A 22486-nucleotide genomic window follows, 5' to 3' on the forward strand; every position below is an offset into this window, starting at 1 on the left:
GTTTGTAAGAAGTTTGAAGAGGAATAGAAGCATTCTGAGTCAGTATTAGCATTGTGTTGCTCGCGAAGCAATTGGCTGGAGGCTGCCTTCCGTTTACGGAATTATCACTTCACCTCTCGTCACATTTTGGTATTTTCCATATATATTCACGTGATTTAGATGATTAACTCATCTGTCAGTTAATCCCATTTGAAGACCAAGATAGGATATGGCTGAATCCGTTGTCCGCTTATTTATAAAATTTGATGACAGCTATGTTATTTTAACAGCTATGTAATTTTACCGGGGTTGTGGCCGGGATGCTGAATGCTCGAACACAACACGTAGATTGGACTATATACGCCAGAAGTTAGAACTCATATCCGAGCTAAGCATAATCTCGAGAATCAGAATAGCTGTTTGCTACATTTAATTTCTTATTCGTTTGCCCACCTTAAGGTATAACTTTAGTGCGGCGTTAACTCTTCAGGGTTCGATGGGACTGCTCGGCACGTCAGTTTAATCGATCATTCCGCAGTTTCGTAAATCCTATGTTACTATGAGTAGAATGTGATGCATCAATGATATAGTATAGGATGCGCACATAGTAACATATCTGCACTATCTCTGTTATATGGAACTACTTAGTGAAACCGTTTGGTTCAGACCCCTACTCAGAATATTCAACAGGAATGGCCTCATTTTATTTCTTCGGTGTATGTTGAACAGCCACGATGAAAAGCTCCGTGCCTTTTGCGAAATAGTGGTCCAGAGTATGATTATAAAACCCTTGCTGTACTTCTTTAGAACCACCTGCTGTTACATTTCCTCTTATAGTAAAACACAATAATAGAGAATACACTGGCAACTGCTGATTGATCTCGTCAGCAGATACAATCAGGGATATATCATTTCCCTTGTAGACATGATTCTTAGTCTACAATCAGCCTTCTTTTAAAACCTGGGCACATGTGTGGCAGAGAGCTCCTCGTGGCTCGCGTGTTGGCCTTCCCCTGAGTTTCTCGCCACCTCAGTGTCATGTCCTTAATAATGATGTTACTGTTTTGCCTTCATTCAGTGTCAAAAAATAGGCCTTGCGATTTGGTAACATACTATATATTCTTTTGGTGCTACTTTACTATGTACTATAGATGCAAGCGTGAAATCTTTCATGAATGGAAAGTGCAGTGGCAGGGCATTTGCACAGCGTGAAACCACAATTTGTGCGTGAATCCGGCAGCCGTATAGGGAGTGCAAGTATTATGCCACAGAATGTATCTATGGATAATAGTTAGCAAGGGATTTTCTCACGCCGCCTAGGCTAGGTTCTTACACACACATCGCTTCCTTTCTTGTGCCTGCAGTAATGGGATTGGATGAAATCTATAATAAGGGTCATAATAAATAAAGACAAGCTATCCTTATGATGAGCGGAGAAATTGGCTATGTTTTGGTGCATATTGCGAGGGCACCATATTATAGGACTCTAGTTAATGCTCTTCTAATGAGAGCTTAAATGTCTTTGGCGCAGAGTGCGATGTGTGTATTTGGGTTATAGGTGTGTACGCCCGCAGAATAGTATATATAGGCTAAGAGTATGATATAATTTAAGAAACTTAACATACAATTATTAAGTATTTATTAGCCGACCACTACAACAGTTTACTGTCCGACGTCTAAAAATATTGATGTAGAGAAGGCAAATGGAAAAACTGTGGAAGGAAAACCGCAAGTGAAGATTTGCCATGGTTTTAGACATTACTTACCATACAGAAGATTCCTCTCCGATCCATAAATTTTCAGGTCCAATTTGCATTGATATCAAAGGAATATATGTACATGCAAAATGCCAAGACAAAATCCGACGAATTTACCAATCCATAGCTCCATTTCACGCCCTCGCCAGCTGCCTCTCAGCGATCTCATTTATGATATCTGCTGTCTCCATGGGCATTCTAATCATGCCGCAATGGCTGGTCTCCATCTCAAGTACCTCCACCTCTCGACCATTGGCCTCCATTAAGGCAATCATATACATCTGATACTCCTTTGGCACAGCCATGTCCAGGGTATATACAACATATGATACAGGAATCTCTCTCCATGCGACTTGGTGGAGTTCCTGATACATGCCCTTGCCATTCCACCGCTTTAGCCCTTCTAGATAGGCCTTCTCCTGGTCAGACTCCATCCCATGACCGATAAGCCGGGTCTTCGGGTCACGATCGACGACGGTGTCGTCATCTGCGAAGTCAAATGCCGGTGGGATCATAAACATGTGATCATGTTCTCTCACCACATCTATCATGAATTCGCCCTCCCTAACCGCAAATCCGCTCAAGTATACGAGGCGGGAGATCCCCCCGCAGAGGCCCTGCTTTTGGCGACTCTGCTTGCCTAAGCCCACCAAGGCATTACTTAGTGCCGACTTGGCCACCGTACGAATGCATAAGCACCATCACCTCGCGGCCGGCGTCCACCAGGCTGCTCACGTACTCGCGGATAAGGGTAGAATCTGTGTACAGGTCTGCGTTTGGGGGTCTGACACCATTCATGGTCATGAGGGTTGGAATATGGACTTCAAAGCCTAGGTCATGGAGAGCAGCTCGAAACGGAGCGTACAATGGTGGAGTATGCCAAGGACCGTGGACAAAAACAATAATGGGTTTGGTGGTCATTTTCAAGGAGGCTCAGTAAGATGGAATGCTCGAGAACGGACTGATAACTGATAACTGATTGAATTGAATTGAATTGAATTGAATTGAATTGAGATAACCGATTGCGCTCAACTTGAGATCGCGACAGCCCCTATATATAGTTGGCTAAATACCCCTGAGGTCAGGTCTATGATAGAGATCACTGGTCAGAAGCATGTCAGCACGATTTCATTGTTCGTCCCTTGTCGACCAACTGAGCTAGGCAAAAATTCTCATACCTTCCCTGCTTGGCATGCATCTAATAGTGTCCATCTGGCGTAGCCACGCAAGACTCTCATAACAGGTGTAACGTACCATGCCTCTCAACTAGGCTGACCGTTGGGAAGGGAACTTCTCATGGGAAATCGGGATGGGATTCCCTTCCCTTAAAATCGGGACGATTTATTTTAAAATTTTTGGGAAAAGGAATATCCCATCCCGAATCCCATATAATGGTAATCCCTTCCCGAAAGGCTTGGCACGGCATGGTGATCAAAATTTAATTCCCACTGGGCACGGAAGACGGTGGTGCGCGAGGGACGCCCGGGCATGCTGGTGGTTAAATTCGACAATGATTGAACTGCCAACGTCGCCATCCGCCAGGGACTTGTCCTGAACGGATCGCTGCAGGATGGCAGCGTCTATAACCGCGAGCAGCTGCTGCTGCAATGCTTTGGATGCCAAGAACACAGACATATAGCCCAAGATTGCAGGATGGCACCTGTCTGTGCGTACTGCGACAAAGAGTATTCGACACTAAAATGCAAACATACAGGTGATAACACACGCAGACAACGTGCTCATTGCGTTCTCTGTGGAGGAAAACACTTTGCATTTGACCGCAAATGCCCTTTCAAACGTTAACGAATTGAAATGATCTGTCAGAAGAAGGCCACATGCCTATCCTGAGACCCTGAGACCCCATGGTCTGGGATAACAGTCGCAGCCACAGATATCCCGACACCCATGGAGCTCGAGCCCGAGCCAAATGGCCTGGACGTCTCCAGCCACGCGCCCACGTAGAAGCGGCGCGCACGACCAACCTTGAACAAGAAAGCCACCGCTGCCTCGCGTAGCAAGAGCCGCAGCCAACGCAGCTACCCCGAAAAAGGTCTTCAATCACTACACACGACCCGGGTACACGCCGCAGGTGAAGAGACTGAAGCAACTAACCCGCAGAGCCCACTCAGGGCCAAAGGCACTGCACGAGAGGCAGATTGGGAACAATTCCGCAAGGCACGACACAAATTGACGCGCAAGACAGCCACGCTTAGCCGTTGCCCTGGGATAGGGTAGAGGAGGCCACCACGTTTATAGACGGGTTCTGAAACTTGCACTGTGGGGCACCCAACCTGGACACACCCCGAACAACATTAACCGCGGCACTACAGTCCCCCGATACTGAAATGCTAACTGACAACCCGGGGGCGAAAGCCAGACTGTTCTATAAAGTGCTTTTCCCCGAGGAATCCAAAATGGATGTCTATGACTCGACGGTGAGGGGAAATCGAAAACTAGCGGCAAGACATACTTCAGGACGGGAGTCAACGGAGCGGCAGAGTGTACGATGCCTGGAACGATGCTATTCAGGGACATGATTAAACAAGCAGCGTTGAAAGACAATTATAAGAGGTGAAGTAGAATCGTAGGGTCCCAAATTTAACCTGCAGTGGTCAACTCATCCGCGATACACTCCCTGGTCAAACTAATCAATATTCTCAAAAGACATCCTCATCTCGTCACCATCGCACATTGTCGGCCATAGATCCAATAGAACCCGGGAAAGAGTCAAGTGGTGGATAATCGGCCATGCTTCGAGGACCTTCACATACCGCAATGTTTCGTCTGGATGATACGGATCCTCCTTCTTCAAGGCCTCCGCCGACGTACCCAGCAGCATTTGCAGTGATTCTTCATCAATAACTATGCACATCCGACATTTGTTAAGCGAATCACGCTGTTCCTGCGCATCCACCCAGGCCTCGAAATAAACGCAGATTGACTCAATTGATGCCCGGTCGAACTGCGCCGAATCTTCCATGATGGTTGAACTGTGTTTGGCCGGGATTTCCTGATAAATTGCGGGATTCACCCAAGGCGACGTCTAATTACGATAGGCACATTCTCCGAAAAAATTTCTTTCGATGCAGGCCCCGAGATACTTGACGACATCGGAGAATAGAACGTCAGATTGAGGGGAGTAGGTGGTGCGATAGATAACATATTCCCAGTTCGGATGGCGTTTAAGGTTATAAAATATGTAGCTTCTGTTAGAGACCTGCTGTATTCAGTATGGTCACGTGGCCTCTCTTAGTCACCCATCAGTCCGCTCGCCCGAGCCCCTTGAATTGAAGAGAATCGTGCCTCGCGAACAGCTCCCATGAGGGTGGTGCAGGTGGCCAAGCGAAAGGCATATTGTGGGAATGTGGGAATTTGGGAAGGCGCGTGCCTGAAGGACTGGAAGCACGAAAGTAAAGACTCAAGGGAAGGAGATGAGAAGAGGTGGGAAAAGGCAAGGTATTCTTGGTCTAAGGCAGCTGACTGGTTTTACCGCTAGGCCGAAAGAGAGGCCCACTGCTCACACTCTGTTTCGCAGGTAGGTGAGCTACCGTCTCCAATAATGTGAGGGGCTGAACCCGTAGAACCTATAGGATAAGTACACAATATACCAAAAAGGAATCGAAGGAAGGAGAGAGAAAAAAGGGAGGAGAGTCACGTGTTGTGGGTCATCGAGGGCCAATAGGCTCGAGAGGTCAAACAGGCTCCACTGGAGCCTTTACAATCTACAATTTGCCCTAAATTTGGCCCTTGCCCTTTGTACTAGCCCTAAGATGGAACTTCACCGCCTTGCAGATGCCCATTTTTTAGGTCAAGTAGGATTTACACTATACTTTTTACGGACTAGTGCATTACATGTGGGGGTCGGCTATATCTTGGGGTCGCCATTACCGCCCAGATTATATCAGTTCATCGATTGACATGTTAAGAAAACTAAATAAATAAAAAGCTCGGAAAGGCGAAGAACTGTATTCCTTACTCTGATTCAAGTTACTACATATTTCGTCCCCCAAATGTAAATTGTGTTCAGTACTTTACATCGTATTAAAAATAATATACATTACATACTTACCAACAAGCTTGACGTCCCAATCCTAAGCATGACAGTTCACGGATTACCAAGATCAGGATAGATCTTGAAAAGGATACATTCCGCTGAATACCTTGAGGAACATGCCAACATGAGCAGGATCGATATATATTGTCACCTAGGGAGATATATATTACGATAGAATCACCAAACTCAGTATCATCCATACCTACCTGAACGGAGATTAAAATAAAGTAGATGACAGCCTCCACCCAGCGCGGGGTAAATGGGGTTTCGCACGCCCATGGAGAAGCTAAAATCTGACCTTCTATATCCTGCAGGCGTTTGCGTTCGTGCTGGCATTTGGAGATAAGAACCTAAGATATGGTTGTGTGCCGTCATTTCGGCCCTATCGGCACTGTTGTTGAGCGATAGTGGACTAGCGTTGGTTGGGGAATCCTGATCCTTGCTAGGGGTGGTTCGCTGTATGTGGGGGTTGGAGGATTTATTTATTCCTTCGATGGTTGCCTGGTCGCAAGACAGGATTATATAGGCTTGGCATGTGGAGACCTGTCAGCAGGGGTTATAGGGATAGTTCTGTTTATTGAAGAAAATAATAGAACATACGACAATCTAAAACGAAATAAAACGGGACTGGTAAAGACCAGATACAAGAGAGTAAACAATCTCCAGGAATATCCATGTTAGGACGAATATTAAATTACTATTCATCTAATTAAAATGGTCATGCCACGAGACATACTAATATATAACACTATAAGGGGATATAAAACTACCTTCCTATAACCGTACCTAACATTCTAGTCAATCCAGTCAACAGGAACAAGGCTAAGCGCCTCATCCGCCGACTAATGATGGAGGACAATGTTTTCTACATCATAACTGGGTGGTGCAACCGGTACTCATTACTATGCAACAGGGATAAACATGTAATACCCCAATTTGACTGAGGACTGGTGAAACCGACTTTATCAGATGATTCATGTCCCAGCATCAGACAGCAACCCCGCACAGATTAGCTCATAGTATGGTCCAGGGCTACACAGGCAAGGATCGAGGCCGACCCGGGCCGCTCGGGACTCGCGGTATTTCATATGGGAGTAAGATCATTTAGAACCAGCTGGTGACGGTCATGAAGGGTTGGGTGATTGTATTTAAGCCAGTAATGTTCGCAGGCACTGGGCCACCACCACGCCATTCCGAGTATATACTGGTTGCACTTGTGACGCAAGTCATGTCAGTGCGCAGGGAGGCAGCAGGGCCACCAACCTCAACGATCGACCATGGGAACGGTGACCACGTGGTTGGCTGGAGGTTACGTGGGCTGTGTGACATTGCAGATCAACAGGGATCGAATGCAGGACTTGCGAGAAAGTCGAGAAAGATGAAGAAAAAAGACCCATCAGGGCAGGGATTGGAGAAGCAGCGAATCCTCCCGAGCGGGGATTAATAATCGGCAGATGGGAAGCAGATAAATGTGACTTAAGGACCATGGCCCACTTGGGGCGATGCTAGAAGCCAGGGAACCTTTCTGTCGGGGCCGGAGAATAAAATTATTCCTATGCAGCGCTGAGCTAGGACCCCTTGCGCCCGAAGTCCGTGGCATTCCTGGCGGATGATTTCGTTCCATAAAAGCATTGATTGGTCTGCCTCTATCCCGAACAGCAATTTTAATAACCTCCAACGTGGCGATTGACACTGGTCATCCATGCAAACCTGGGATCGGTTCCCCGAGTCCCACATACTCTATAGGAATCCCTGTCTGTCATCTTTTTCCTTTTTCTTTTTTTTTTTTCCCCTTTCCTCCTTGCTTGTCCAAATCCGTTCATTTGTTTTATTCATTTTTACTCTAGTTTCGGATCTCACTCTTTCCAGACCGTTTTTCATGAAGGCTAGCGCCTCCGAGATAGCCGATGCAGTCATCGCCAATCTTTATTTTGGGCCCGACATTGCGTCGTCTCGACTTAAATGGCCAATTTTGCCGGTAGATGATACGGACATAACCCTATCACCCGGTTGTGACATTGACTAGATCTCTACCTCTTTTTTCTTCTTTTTTAGTTGTTCCATTTTTTAATCCTTCCCCTCCCACTTAATACTTTCCTGTGTTCTCTTCTCTCACTGTACGCATGTCGTCGTCTACGCTCCACACGCCGATCGTGCTCCAGCGATTTCACAGGATGCCCCCAGTGCGCGTCATTGAGACCGAACCCCAACAGGGCGAGTCTAATCCGCTCGCCTATCAGTATGGCGGGAACCATATATCAGGCTTCCTATCTCTGTGTCCCAGTTCATGGATTCCCTATGTACAACTCGCTCGTCTTTTCCCTCCCGCCGGGCTGTTCCTGATCTACTTCCCGCACGCATTTGGTATTCTCCATGCAGCGATACGCAGCGATGCTTCGCCGCTGGTGGTTCTGCAGGCCAGCGCCATCCTCTTTGGAGGCAGTTTTTTCTTCTCCAACGCCGCACACATCTGGAACGACTTAATTGACGCCGGTCTGGACGCCCAGGTTGAACGGACCAGCCGTCGCCCTATTCCACGGGGCGCTATCTCCTTGTCTGCCGCTCTAGTGTTCGCTACCACCCAAGCCCTCGGTGCTGCTTGGTTCCTGGCCTACCTGCCCCAAGGTTTCGGCCGCGCTGCTCTCTACGCCCTCCCTAACATCCTCGCTACTATTTACTACCCATGGAGCAAACGTCACATATACTTCCCGCAGGTCGTCCTGGGTCTCTGTCTTGCTTGGGGCACCGTTATGGGCGAGCTGGCGGTGGGTGCGCCACCATTTCACTACTCTTCAGCAACGGGCCCCACACTCGATGCCTCTGTGGCATGTCTCTTCTTGGCCTGCGTGGTCTGGACAATCATCTACGACACCGTCTACGCGCACCAGGATCTGCAGGCTGATCTCCAGGTGGGAATCAAGAGTCTGGCGGTGCTCTGCCAGGCTCGCACCAAGGCGTTACTGTGGCCGTTGCTGGCGATCCTGGCTGCATTGCTGGTACAATGCGGTCTGCTCAGTGGTTTCAGTCTCGTATATCATATGCTGGCCGTTGGGGGTGGCACCGTATCGCTAGCAGTGATGATTTCACGGGTGGACCTCAGTTGCAGTTCTAGTTGCTGGTGGTGGTTCAGCAAGGGGTTTTGGTGGGCTGGTGGTGCCATATTTGGGGGTTTGCTTCTCGAATACATGCAACGAGTTCTTTTCGGATATCAATGATTGGGAATGCAGCGGAAGTATTTCTATTTTCAGCTTTAACTTTTCAATTTTCACTTTCCAATTTTTTTTTTATTTTTTTATTTTATTTTTTTTTTTTTTCACTCCAAAAGTACCACAAAACATGAACGTCAGTGGGGCTATGTGGGACATGCGGCCTTGTATTTCAGGCACCTTTCCGTACTTCCTGATTAGATCGGGTATTCCATGGATATGGACTTACAGACTGATTCAATCGCATTGTCTGCAATTGGGAGCTTGGAGTCTATGGAACAAGGACGTAGATATAGCCTTGCATGGGTATCCTTGTCGGCCCCATCAACTCCACTAGTGCTGTAACATGCCTACTAGTCAGGCCTGACATAGGCACTTCTCTATAGTAGTACGTATCTGTAATTAGCGTAACTAGTGGATATTATGGACTAGGCTGGCAATATGCCTTGCCTTGTGCTTCTAAATAAATCTGATGCATAATAGAACCACTCCGTAGTGTAGGTGAATATACCGAGATCAGAAGTATGTACCTTACCTACTCCATATTTACTACAGTATTTCATCACCATATCCCTATATTAGTACTTTCTATATCATCCAGCAATTATCAATTCATTATAATTCCTTACTTCACTGAGACCACATCCAGCCACATCGTCAGTTGACCCAGAGACAAAAATGCAAGGCATATGCATATCCTCAGTTGCCAGATGAAGAGGCGCTATGATTCACGCCAGCCAAAAGTACACTACGTCAACGCCGTGCATCGGTATCTGCCGGTAAAATTATCCTTGCATGCAGGAGCGGACCACTTTCGAACCCACCAGGCATATGATCCAAAACACACTTACTGGATTAAGTACTCATCCCGGCGGTATGTATTTATTAGTACATAGGTACTTTGTACTTCGTATTGTAATTACCACCCATGGTCGACCGTTGACACTCTAGTTTGAGTACCGAGCTCCGTCTGTTAGATTCCATAAAACTACTTGCTAACTAGGTACTCCCCCTGTATTTGAAGTTTGCCGGTTGGGTACAGATAATCATTATTATTCATCCTACAATCACGAGATTTGAATCAAGACAGGAAAACTAGACAGTGGATATCGTATCCCCACCTGTCCTAGATTAATCCATAGATACTAGGACAAGGACAAGGAGATGGACATTGCAGTATACTCCGATCTTTCCTCGTATCTGTCAGCGGCTCGGACGGAATAAGTGTCCGGAATACGATGGATACAGGCCTCCCGCTGGGCAGGCTGGGCAGAATCCTCCTGCTGAGAAAGTCGGTCTGTCGCTAGAAAAACTTAAGTTTGTTTGAAAGATCCAGAAAATGCGCCTGGACGGCCCCACTGGGGTCGTGCTAGCGTCACTGTGGAACTGGAATGTAATCGAACTTATCTGATCGATGAATTCGATTGTGGTCTGGACATGCTGTTAGTCGTTCTGAGTGTGTATTTCAGTGCGGCCCCGCTTAGTCGATATGAAGCCATCCCTACGAAAAATATCGCCTATCCGAGGTTATCGCCAAGATGAAGTTTTTGAAATTACTAAGCACTATCTAGACAGCTATCGAGAGTCCCCTGAGCCCTTGATGCAATAATCTCGCTTTCCAGATCTCGCTCATACCGCCCCAGAGATCGAAGGACTAGTGTATTAGATGTATCTGTATAGCATACTCGAAGCCGTACAGCATCTAGAGCTTCTTGAGACTTTGGAAGTGGTAGTGGCTCTGGAGAATCATCTTCCTGATCCTCTAATATACCTCAAGTGTCTGAAGCTCGGCAATTAGCTGAACAAGCAATAATTCAGATGGTATCTCAGTATTAGGCTCTGAAGCTTCGTCCGCAGGGTTTAAAAGGTATGAAATATCCATACAGTTTAACAGCGGCCCTGTCTGCTGCACCTGATTATAAAGTGACTTTAAATTAGGCGCCTCTATTGGAACCTGTACAGGATTAAAAACTACCGTACTTTTATAGAAGCAGGTAAAAACTATAGTCTTTAGAATATCATGATTCTAAGTCCGGACAAGCCATCGAATGCAGTCTAAAAGTGTTACTAATTCCAGTGGGCTTACCCGCTTTTACAGTAGAAAAGAATATACTTTAGCCACCGTTTTCGATAATGTACCTTTAGATTCTGGATAATACCTTGATCCAGCGATTGATATTGACTTGTTGAAATTTTTGGAAGCTAGCAAATACGTATATATGGTGGTGGTGGAGCTAATTCTAGCACGGATAGATACGCAGAGAAGTTGTCCAAAGTAAGAAGCACGGTTCGCTAGCAAATATGGCTATAAAATGCTAATAGCTATTCGCAAATTATTATCTGTATTATCCAGGCCTTCTTATTCCATTTCCATACAGCTCCAGTTGCAGAAATATTAATATTGCGAAGGGCCCGTGGTGCATGTGCATTACTAATAATCCATATTGGTAATTAATCTGTTCCAGAGGCGTTGACACAACATATTATAGAGACCCGGGACTTATCTTTCTTAATTTCGAGATAGGCTCTGTGATGAAGGCTTATGCCAAAATAGCCCAGATTCATCGATATTATAGATATCCTCCTCTTTACATTGGTCTGCAATAGTTTGTATAGCCTTTATCTCTTTCTTGCTTCCTCTGGACTAGAGCCTGTCTCGCCGTGATACTTACATTGCTTAATAGTATACCATTACTTGGAGCGGTGTAGCCATCCGTTGCTGAAGGAAGGTGGTGGTTGACCGGAATACTGAGGCAAAGAGCTCTAAATTTCACGTGCTTTTTAATAAGAATATCTCCAGAGATATAGGCCCCCTTTATACTGAGTGCGTACTTCCATTCATAAAGAATTGTCTTAAGATCTTGCTAATGTCCGGCTCCTTTGCGGATTGCGGAGGAAGGGGTTAGATACGGAGTCAAGATATTAATACTGTGAGCTTAAAATATCAGACGCAGTAGACTGGTTTAATCGATAATTATATTGAGAATAAAACCAGGCAATACAGCCCTTCTGTGTTGGATGGCGAGGTTGGCTGTTGACCCAGTCCCGTAGAGCTTTCCGCTGAATGTGTGGAATCTTCTTCAGTTGAGGCATTCTGATTGGAGAGATAATAATATTTCCACTAGGATGAGCATTTTAGATATGGTCTCCGATATATCGAGGATCATGGTTAGGTAGGGAGGCGAGGTTGAATTATATGGGTCGGAATTCATCCCGAAGAAAAGTATCGGCTTGGCGAGGTTCTGCTGTATTTTTGCCAAGGAGTTATGTTTGAACAGGAAGATAAATCCAAAGTAAATATTACAGTAAGAATACAAATTTTGGTCTCTACTCTCTCTATTATTACATCCAAAGATCGCCACAACCAGGTGGAATTTTGCTGAATATGTATATCCAATTGTTAACACAACCCAATACCACTACTCCTTTAAAACCCTAGTATACTAACTATGAACTCTCCCCCCACACCTTCTTAATCTTAACCGACGCTCTCCCCAACATTACTCGATCCATCACATCCTCCAGCGTCAACTTCCCCCTTCTCTTCTCCACTATCGCCGCAGCCAACCCCTCGCTCCAAACATCCCACCAGTCCTCCTCACTCTGCACCACGCATGTTCTGCGCGGCCTGTCCCTCTCCATCGACGAAGTCCCCACGTTCGCATACGGCCATACAGACTGCACCACGGCGTAGCGCTTGGTTTCCCGAACTAGTGACAGAAGACGAGGTAGGATGCTTCCGTCCTGCGGCTGCGTCGTGACTACCACTTTGCTCTGCGTGATGGGAAACTCGATAGTCACTCGGCCTTGGTATTTTAGTGAGGCGAGGAGGTTGCGGATCAGGCCTTCTAGGAGGGGAGTGTTCCAGTTTGGGACTGCTCGTTCTAGCACGAATCTGTGAATGGTAAGTGAGTCGGTGTTTAATTGGCCGAGGAGATTTGAATTCATATTGAACTCACTCTTTACTTGGTGATGAGTCGTGGCAGAATCTCCGTGCCCATTCTTTTAATCCGCCGTCAACATGTGGGAGTATGGTCCTGGTAGAGTCGCCGCGGAATGCGAGCTCATCTGGTCCGATAATTTTGATATAGTTGAGTGGGGGGTTCTCTGACGGAATCAAATATCGGAACAGACTGATGTGGATGTCGAAGTCTACTTCGCGCTCGCCGTAGACGTCGTGGACGCCGGTGAGATGGATCTGTGGATGTGGCGGAAGAGCCGCTTGTGTTGTGAGGAAGTCTGTGAGGGCGGATTCATTGGTGCAGAGGTGCGTAGAAGATATGGTGATTGTGGTTTCGTCCTTGGAAACTGAGGCGTCTGGTATAAAATATTGAGATAAGTTTATGGGAGGGAGGCCCGGCGTGATAGTTAAGGATTGTGGGGATAGAGTGGGAGGTGTCGAGTTCATGGGCGCAGGGAGTTCTGAGTATGCTGGGAGACTGCTATCACAATCTGTAGTGCCATTTTCCGGGTTCTGGTTGGGACATAGGCCTGCTTGGAGTGGGTTGTATTGCCTGCCCAACTGGGCCTTTTGGCTCTTTCTAGACATTTCACTTGCGATGAATTTACTGAGCAAGAGCTAGAAATCCAAGAGGGCATTTGGTATAAATAGATCCCCTTCTGATCTACAATCATTGCCACAATGAGAGCTGAGGGGACTGTGGCTGTGGATGCTCTTACAATTGCTAGCTAGTGAGTATAAATGATTGGTCGGTTAGCCAGAACACCAATAGGATTGTGATTTGGCTCCATGAGGCCGAATATCGTTTCCTACTCCGGCGTAGTCTCGCGACAGAATACTCTTTGGGGTTATAGTATTCGGTTTGTGGCCGCCTTGTTGCCCTTTACGTAAAGGTACTAAACTTTGTTGCCTACGCACTTGGTTTAATTTACACTACTTGAATAATATTTATTTATTCCCCTGTGACTATAGTGCTAGCTAAGTAATAGTAACTATAGCACTTCAGTTGCATTATGACTGGCTTATCCCACTTGACTAACCTCACAGTAGCATTACTGTGATCAGACCATAAAACTACAAGTTAATTAAATGCTCCATGATAGCAAGCCCCCTGTCGTTTCTTGCAGGAAACGCGCACACACTAGCCTCCCAAGCTGTGGATTCTCAGTCGCAGCCAGGATGACGTCACTGAAGCGGCTCGCTTCAGTCACGTCTTTACACTTGAGGGGCGTGGATATGTCTTTCTTAGTAGATGCAGCAGCGCGTTCTTCCAGATTAACAATCTCTTCAACATACTTTGCGATCATGGTTGGCTCCCACATGCCCTCCTGACAAGGATATCGATGAAGGAGGGATATGGCTTCCCGTCTAATGGATGACTCGCGACATTTTATCGCTGTCAGGTACAGGGAAGGGATTGCGCCCGAGTCGAGGGTAAAGGTTACTTCTGGAGTTGTTAATGGGGTAGTATTTGATGGAGACATGCCGTCTACGAGCATGCGGCACAGAAGGACGATTCGTTCGAACATAGAGTTGAACTGGTCGTAGGAGGTTTCTATATAGTTGCGGCAGGTGAACCTTTGGAAAAACATGTAGAAATAGCGAATTTCAACTAGTATGGCTGCCGCGGCACCCTTATCGCTAGATACTCCTTTTTTGACTGTCAGGCGTTGGAATGCCAGAAGCCATTGCGCTAGGTTTGTGTGAAGTATCGCTAATTGCGCAAATGCAGCAGGATCTTGTGATGGATTGACCTTTCTGATACTGGCATACTCCAGGCAGCAACGGACGGCCCAGTTTAACTTCTCGGAAGAACATGATTGACTACTGAGTTCTAACAGTCTTCCACGAACGTGATGAACCGTACTGTTCAAGCGATCGAGGATATAAAGAGCCTGGTCCACACTCTGAAAATCAGCCGGCAATACCAGTTCGATCCCAATGATATCCTCGGGAGATACTATCCGAAAGACGGGGGCACGCTCGCCAAACGACATTGTGTCAATGTCCAAACGCGCAAAAATATCCGTTAGCTGATCCACCAAGGCCTGCCGCTCCTGCTTCACAACCAAATAGTCGCATCCTCGGCTATGACCACGATGTACTTGGCTGGGCATGCCCGAGAGAACGCTAAGACCATTTCGTAAATGCACCAGCGCACCGACCCTGTTCCCCTGAAGCATCTCAAGACATACGAATAGAACACACGCAACAAGCGCGATTTCAGCAGCCTGTCTACCCCCTCCGATCTCTGCCAGTCGCGTTCGCAGATGGCCCATCGCTTTCACATATTGCCGCAGGGCAAACACATGATGCGCCTCGGTGAGGCTGAAGAGCTCTAGCGAGGGACTCTTGCCCCTTGCGCTGCGGTGCATAGCCCCGACACCGACTGCCGCATGGAGAATAGCGTGTTCCTGGTGGGCGAGTTGAAGGGGATTTCGCGCGTCGTGTACTCGCGGAAATACATGAAGCTTTGGGCTTCAATATTTGCCAATGTAAGAGAGGCTCCTACTGGGGCGGAAACTGATGCTGCTAGCATGGCTTGAGGACGAGACATCCTGGGTAGCAAAAAGCGGTTGCTTGCTCTTATTTGCGGGCTCGCCGAGAGGACCAATGGAAACCTCGTAGCCGTCACATTTCCTGCCCGTTGAGGAGCATTTTCTACAGACAGGTCCAGCCTCGTCACACTTGATTTTGCGAATCCTGGAGCTGTTATCTGTGAGTGGTCTCGTTGACTCGGATAGGAGGTGCCTACCGACATGTTATGCAGCCGGTTCTGCCTCTACGTGATTGTTTCGCCATGGGGCAGATGTAGGCTATTATCCATCGTTCCAGAGAAAGAGGATGAGAGCCGATAAAACAGAGCGCAACTAACGTCGTCAGGAGACGTCGGAGTTGGGGGCGAAGCAAAGATTTCTTTGATTGGTGGGTGAGCGAACGGGCGAATCCAATCTCAGATCAGCAGCCCTAAGATCTTGGAGATCAAATGTATATAAGATACAAGGTGCTGCTTGACGAATAAATCCATTTCTATCTCCATTCTCAATCCCCGACAGACATTCTACTCATTTACTAGGATGTCTACGCCCATCCAGATGATCCACATCCACTACAGTGGAAAATTCCTCAGTCTATTGGACTCCGATGATCGCACTCCTCTCTATCAAGTCAAAATCAGCTCTCACTCTCCGCAGATGGAGATGATTCGCACGATAGGGAGCCCTCTACCGCAGTACTCCGCAAAAGCAGAGTTGAATACCGATTCTCCCACCGGTATATGCACTGCAGCATTCAAAATCCTCAGTCTACAAGTGAGACAATGTCCATGGCACTGAGGTCCTCCTCCAATGTGAAAGTCCCATCATGCGAACATACAACTTCAACAGCTCCGCCGCAAATGCCAATCTGACATGGAGGGCAGATGGCGCGCTGACAGGAGACTATAACCTGCTGGGCGGAAATGATGCTGTGATTGCCAGGTTCAGAAATAAACTGCTCTCTAATCAAGAGGTTGGTTCATTTGAGCTGGTGGGAGAGCTTGACGAGATGTTCAAGGACGAGATTGTTATTAGTTTGCTGGCGATGCTGGCTATGGTTCAGAGCTTGAATTTGGCGGCAATGGTCCTGGCGGGGAGTTCGAACTAATCATCAGTGCTCTAGTCTGCAATGGAATAGTTGTGATTTATGTTCTCGACTTTATGACAGTGTGTGAGTTTCAGAACGAGGTATTCCAGGTGTTACTAGGGATGGAGGATGCATGCATTTTGATATCTTTTCTATACGAAATAATCTCAATTTTGAAGGACGCTATAATTTTTTCAAGTGTACCCCCGCAACCCTGAGGCTTACAAAGCTCCAAGCCAGACAGATACATAGGTGGGAGAGAGTTGGGTTGCACGTTTTGCAAGGCTTTAAATATGTGCAACCCTAGCTGGGGTGGTAGGTCCAGGAAATCCTTCAAATAAACCCGCTAGGTACTTTGATAAGAATAGAGAACAAACCGGCACAGGCAGAAAATACAGCAACACAAGCAGTGCAAGAGATACAGAGCAGATACGTCAGAACAGTACTCAAACTAGTCATTAGTAAGCTAGCTAAGAAGCCTCTAGTAGAAGATATCATGGAATCAACATCGCGGGGTTCTATGCTGGCTTGGGTAGAAGTGTGGAATCAGCTACATCCAGACAAGAAAAGGCAAATGGCTTTGCTTAGGCCATGATGAAATAAATAATGCAAACCCAGCTTTCACTGATACAGCAAGGTGGAACGGGGATGCTTGATTGGAGTCGCAATCAGACATACCATATCCTCAGTGCGTGACAGCTGTGGAAACGCTTGAAACCACCAAGGTACCTAGAGCTAGTCAGCAAGAACAAACATTAATGGAACCATCGTACTGAATGCATCACATAATTCCTGATATCTTGCGCAGATCCGCAATCATGGGGCGTTTACGGAACGGCGTCTTCCTCGCTGCAAATTACTCACTATGGTGAACTTCATAACACGAGTCTCACTACCAACAACTGGGTGAGAATGATGCCAAAACACGCGGGAATGAGACGACGTGCTCCATCCCGGGTCCGAATCGGAGTGGGGGCAAATTTGGCCGAGTTTCGGATGGCCATAATATCCCAGGTGGATCTGGCCCGGCTATACCCGCGAATTGCCTCTCTACGCCCTCATCGTGGGTACTTGTGGGTGGGATTGCTCTGCGTGGAGACGATGGTGTTGCGAGAAGCACCAGTAGTCGGAGAGTTGCGAGTGTTAGGCTTCTTGCCTGGTAGGTGTATCATCATGATATTGAGATAGCCAAGCTTCCTGTGAGCCTGCGCCAGTAGAAAAGTCACATTCTGGGTACGTGGGGCAGAAAATTAAGGCCCCGCGGTAATTGACATTTTTTTTACTTAAGAAATCCGACCGTCTCGGTTAAGAAAAGAGAAAAGCCTGCGTTGTTGCCCTCAGATCCCTTCCTCAGGCCGACGGAGCCCTGAAATCCAGCATTTCGCTAGGATTTTCTGCCCTGCAAGACGGTGACATGTCGACTACCACGGTCACGACTACGACGCATGTCGACTCGCTATTGTTGCAGGACAATCGGGCCAATTCCACGGAAGATGTGCGACTGCCCACATCTCGGAAATTCCGTTTCCAGCAGATAGTGGTGGTGATTCAGCTCTTCGTCGTCACCCTCACCGCTAGCGTTATCAACGGTCTGGTCGTCGTCGGTCTGCCCACCATCACCAAGGATCTGCAATTGCCCCCGTCTTTATCATTTTGGCCATCGTCAGTAGGTAGTCTCGCGACTGCGTCTACGCTTCTCTTGGCTGGTTCCATCGCCGATGCTGTCGGCCCACGATGGGTGGAGCTGGTCGGATCTCTCGCCAGCGGTGCATTAATGATCGGTCAAGGACTGGCTCGCAATGGCTCAGAGCTGGTTGTCCTCCGAGCCCTCCAGGGGGTCGGTCTCGCATTGCATCTGGCTTCTTCAGTCTCTATCATCACGCAGCTGCTGCCTCATGGTAGGGGTCGGAACTTTGCTTTCTCCTGCATCGGCCTCAGTCAGCCTCTTGGTTTCTCCCTCGGCCTGGTGGTAGGTGGCATTTTAATCGACACCATCGGTTGGCGAGCTGGATGGTACATCTCGGGAGGGATCACTCTATTCTTCACCGTCATCGGTCTATGGTCTTTACCCAAGAGCAACGCTCATCGATACGCAGACCGCGTCCAAAATATCCGGACTAAGATCGACTGGATCGGCGCTGTTCTGGCTTCTGCATTCATGGCGTTACTGTGTTATCTCCTTGCGTACGTACCCCTATCCTAAGTATCATAACATTCTCCAGAATTAACCCAAGAACAGCATTGTGAGCGCCGACCCCTCCCGGATGAAATCTGCCGAGTGCGTTGTCATCCTGTGTCTGGCTGCCACTGCTCTCCCATCTTTCATTGCCTGGGTTCACTACCAGGTCAAGCGGAATAAACCCGCCCTGATCCCCAACTCCGTCTGGAAGAACACCTCCTTCTCCAGCATCTGCGCCACCGTTGCCGTATCCAACGCCGTCCTCAATTCCATGGAACTCTTCGCCAGCTTATTGTAAGCCCAATCCCCGTCTCTTCCTCCCGGTATTCTATTAACCCGTCCCAGTTTCCAAGAAGTCCAATCCCTATCCGCTCTGGAAGCATCCATCCGCATCCTACCCAGTCTCGTAGTCGGCGCGCTACTCAACCTAGTCATCGGCATCTTCGTACACAAGGTCCCCGCGTTCTGGATCGTCACTATCACCTCCTTGCTCTGCGCAGGATCCCCCTTACTCATGGCTGTTATTCAGCCCTCCTGGCCGTATTGGGGGAATGCATTTATCGCGCAGCTCCTGCAACCAGTTAGCTTCGACGCTCTCTTCACCGTGGGACTTATCGTTATCACGGATGTGTTTCCCGATCATACGCAGGCTCTGGCGGGTGCGGTCTTCAATACCTGTGCTCAGTTCGGTAGCGCGTTGGGACTGGCCGTGCTGCAGGTCGTCTCAACAGTTGTCACGGATAAGTCGGATAGAGAGGAGAAGAAGGCCCTTATGGATGGATATCGCGCGAGTTTCTGGACTATGTTTGGGTTTATGGTCCTCTGTACACTTATTGGGTTCTGTGGATTGCGCAAGGCAGGTAAGGTTGGTTTGAAGAGGGAGTAATTCAGGATATATCCATGATTGGAATGATGTCGTGCTTGTTGCTTTATTGAGCGTTGCATATAGACGACCTGATGTCATAGCATCTTTAAAGCTGGCTAAAAGTAGATTATAGATTTGAATATATAAATAGCGGTAGAATGGATACTACTAATATTCAACAAAAATGAAGATTATATTAATTTGATTATCATTTGGTGGATGGTAAATTGTCACGACCAGTATCCTTTTATATCTCACAATCCGCGGCACGGCCCACCAGGCCAACAACCACAAATACAGTAGTCGTTATAATATAAAAATATTTCATTGTTAATGGTGCCAGGTACGAAATTTCGCTACTCAACATAGCCAGAAATATAATCCATATCGCCACGCTGAGGAAGGAAATTATCAATCCAAAAGAATTAGATGCAGATACATATTTGAATATCACCGTACAACGTTGGGATTTTGCAGACGCTAGATTTTGAATTTACTGGATATTTGCACAAAAGCAAGACTAGCTGTCCAGGACGCACATGTGGAGGCGTACTTCCTATATGGGGAAGGTTAGAGTTAACAGTTTATTTCTCAACCCAGGTCCCTGAACAGCCCTCCTAGATCGCTGTTGACGGAATTAATGTGATGAGAGCTGCCGAATTAGCTGATAATCACCGGTACCTGGAATATCTCCAAAGCGCTATCGGGAGAACCGAACGGACACAGAAAGCCTTCGGCCGACCCATTCCACAGAGTGATCGATTACTCCAAATTAAATATGACCATTTGGCTACAGCAAAAAGTTTGATAAATGTCCAAAGAAATAGAGGCTAGAGACTAATCAGCAACGACAGTGTCACCAAGTATTTAAAATATCAAACTATGAGCAGCAAAAGGATATTAATCCAGATCGAGCACCAGACACATGCGAATGGGCTTTGCGGAATCCATGTTATCTTCGCTGGTGGAATAGTTCCTGCAATGATATTCTCTGGATATCAGCCGACCCTGGTTGTGGGAAATCTGTCCTGGACAAATTTCTTATTGACGAATTTAAAGCAACTATTCCAACAGGTTCAATTTGCTCCATTTTTTTTTTTTTTTTTTTTTTTTTTAAAAAAAAAAGGATAATGAGGAGCAAAATAACCTCGCTACAGCCCTTTGTGCGATAACTTATCATCCCTTTAGCCAACAGCCGAGTCTCTTACAACATGCAATGCCTTCTTGGAGAAGGAACGGAACCAAGCTTCAGCAAGAGGTTAGTGAGCTTTGGCGGATCTCTAGAGCAGCAACGTCAGATCTTACAGCATCCAAAACTATTTTTGTGCTTGATGTGCTCGACGACCAGACTTAACTTATTTATAGACTCGCGAATTTTTATAAGCCTTTCATTAATCCAGAAGAGCTGGTTAAAGTTTTTAGTAGCCAGCCGTCCATATGATGAGATACGGAACTGTTTCCAAGTTATCAGAGGTTTATTCCCCCAGATACATCTCCAACGTGAGCAGGAGAATGACCAAATTCACAATGAGGTTGATATTGTTGTCAAGATTAAGGTAAAAGAGCTGGCCGAAACATCAAATATCTCTCTTATGTAGTACAGAAACTTGAGAAACAGCTTCCTTAAATGGACCATCGCACGTATCTTTGGTTATATCTGGCTATTAATGACATCTGTACTACTTTTCAGAGCAGCCTTCGTCTACCTAAGGATGTATTCAGCTTGTACCTCCATCTGTGAATGCGGCATTTGAAGGATCCTCGCTCGGCTTCCGTATGCGGAAGAGGGTACAGTAAAGAAAATTCTTCAAATTATTATGGGCGCATGGCGCCCCTTGATAATACTGGAAATGGCTATGGCCTTGGGTGTGGCTACTAGCCCTGATTCAAGAACCGCAGCGGGGGCTGGGCTCGATCCATAGCACTCGATAACAAGATACGCCGATTACGTGGGCTCTTTATCTTTATCAACAATCCAAAAATATATCTTATTCATCGAACAGCCAGAGAGTTTCTCTTGAAGAAAGGGATTACAAGTCCCAATGTATTATATTGCTGTGACGGAAGAGAGGCAGACAGAATATTGGCACACATCTGTATTCGATATTTGTTGATGGATGATTTAAAGAACTATAAAGAGCCCAAAACAAACGATTTTCGAAGTCTCTTGCCATATTCAGCACAGCACTGGCCTGATCATGTCTGGAATTTACCATTTTTACTACAAAGCGGCTTGACAGATCTATTGTTTCGCTTATATGACACAGCTACCTCCCGATTTGCACTTTGGTTTCCTATGTTTTGGAAGGCAGTAATGCCTTCTGGAAGAGATCCCAAAATGGATGCAATTAACCTGGCAGCTTTTAACGGACACAAGGCTATTCTACAGGTCTAATCGCGGGTAATAGAGAAAGAATGTATCAAGTAGATGGCACTCGGAGTAATGCGTTAATATGGGCGTCTCTGAATGGTCATTATTTCTGAATTGCTGTTACAGCAGGGAGCTGACGCTAATGCTCTGGGTGGAGTTTGTAGCAGCGCCCTAGAGGGTGCCTGCTCCAAAAGACATGGCGACATTCTCCAGATGCTTCTGGAACAAGGAGTAGGTGTCAATACCGAGGCAGGAGGGCATGCCTTACGGGATGCATGTTCCAAAGGATATGATAATATTGTGCAGCTATTGTTGAAGCGCGGAGCAGACCCAAATACCGGGGTTGGAGAACATGACTTACAGGCTGCTTGTTCCAAAAGATACGACAGCATTGTACAGATGTTATTGAAACACGGAGCAGATATTAATACACAGAATGGACAGCATACACTAGTGGAAGCCTGTTCCAATAGGCATTATAATTCCGTGC

The 22486-nt window shown here is 46.8% G+C and overlaps 6 protein-coding genes across 6 annotated transcripts; 2 read left to right on the forward strand and 4 right to left on the reverse strand.

Annotated features, from left to right (window-relative positions):
- Positions 1–1870: 1870 nt before the first annotated feature.
- ATNIH1004_010908 (alpha/beta hydrolase) lies at positions 1871–2657 on the reverse strand (the record flags this gene model as incomplete). Its single annotated transcript, XM_033575476.1, has 2 exons — positions 1871–2407; positions 2460–2657. The coding sequence occupies 2 exons, from the start codon at positions 2655–2657 to the stop codon at positions 1871–1873; spliced, it is 735 nt and encodes a 244-aa protein (XP_033421331.1).
- An 899-nt stretch (positions 2658–3556) lies between these two features.
- Positions 3557–4716, reverse strand: ATNIH1004_010909 (uncharacterized protein; the record flags this gene model as incomplete). Its single annotated transcript, XM_033575477.1, has 3 exons — positions 3557–3772; positions 3849–3876; positions 4508–4716. 3 exons carry the CDS (start codon positions 4714–4716, stop codon positions 3557–3559), a joined length of 453 nt encoding a protein of 150 aa, XP_033421332.1.
- Positions 4717–7913: 3197 nt separating this feature from the next.
- Positions 7914–9005, forward strand: ATNIH1004_010910 (4-hydroxybenzoate octaprenyltransferase; the record flags this gene model as incomplete). Its single annotated transcript, XM_033575478.1, has 1 exon — positions 7914–9005. One exon carries the CDS (start codon positions 7914–7916, stop codon positions 9003–9005), a length of 1092 nt encoding a protein of 363 aa, XP_033421333.1.
- Positions 9006–12443: 3438 nt separating this feature from the next.
- ATNIH1004_010911 (uncharacterized protein) lies at positions 12444–13545 on the reverse strand (the record flags this gene model as incomplete). The annotated part of the gene is made up of 2 exons (XM_033575479.1): positions 12444–12891; positions 12956–13545. 2 exons carry the CDS (start codon positions 13543–13545, stop codon positions 12444–12446), a joined length of 1038 nt encoding a protein of 345 aa, XP_033421334.1.
- A 497-nt stretch (positions 13546–14042) lies between these two features.
- Positions 14043–15514, reverse strand: ATNIH1004_010912 (uncharacterized protein; the record flags this gene model as incomplete). The annotated part of the gene is made up of 2 exons (XM_033575480.1): positions 14043–15321; positions 15348–15514. 2 exons carry the CDS (start codon positions 15512–15514, stop codon positions 14043–14045), a joined length of 1446 nt encoding a protein of 481 aa, XP_033421335.1.
- Positions 15515–16320: 806 nt separating this feature from the next.
- Positions 16321–19646, forward strand: ATNIH1004_010913 (putative MFS transporter; the record flags this gene model as incomplete). Its single annotated transcript, XM_033575481.1, has 6 exons — positions 16321–16467; positions 16530–16665; positions 17390–17654; positions 17923–18765; positions 18821–19054; positions 19106–19646. The coding sequence occupies 6 exons, from the start codon at positions 16321–16323 to the stop codon at positions 19644–19646; spliced, it is 2166 nt and encodes a 721-aa protein (XP_033421336.1).
- Between the last annotated feature and the right edge of the window lie 2840 nt (positions 19647–22486).

The sequence above is a fragment of the Aspergillus tanneri genome (assembly GCF_003426965.1).
Source record: "Aspergillus tanneri strain NIH1004 chromosome Unknown AapTan_8_pilon_pilon_pilon, whole genome shotgun sequence".
Lineage (NCBI taxonomy): Eukaryota > Fungi > Ascomycota > Eurotiomycetes > Eurotiales > Aspergillaceae > Aspergillus > Aspergillus tanneri.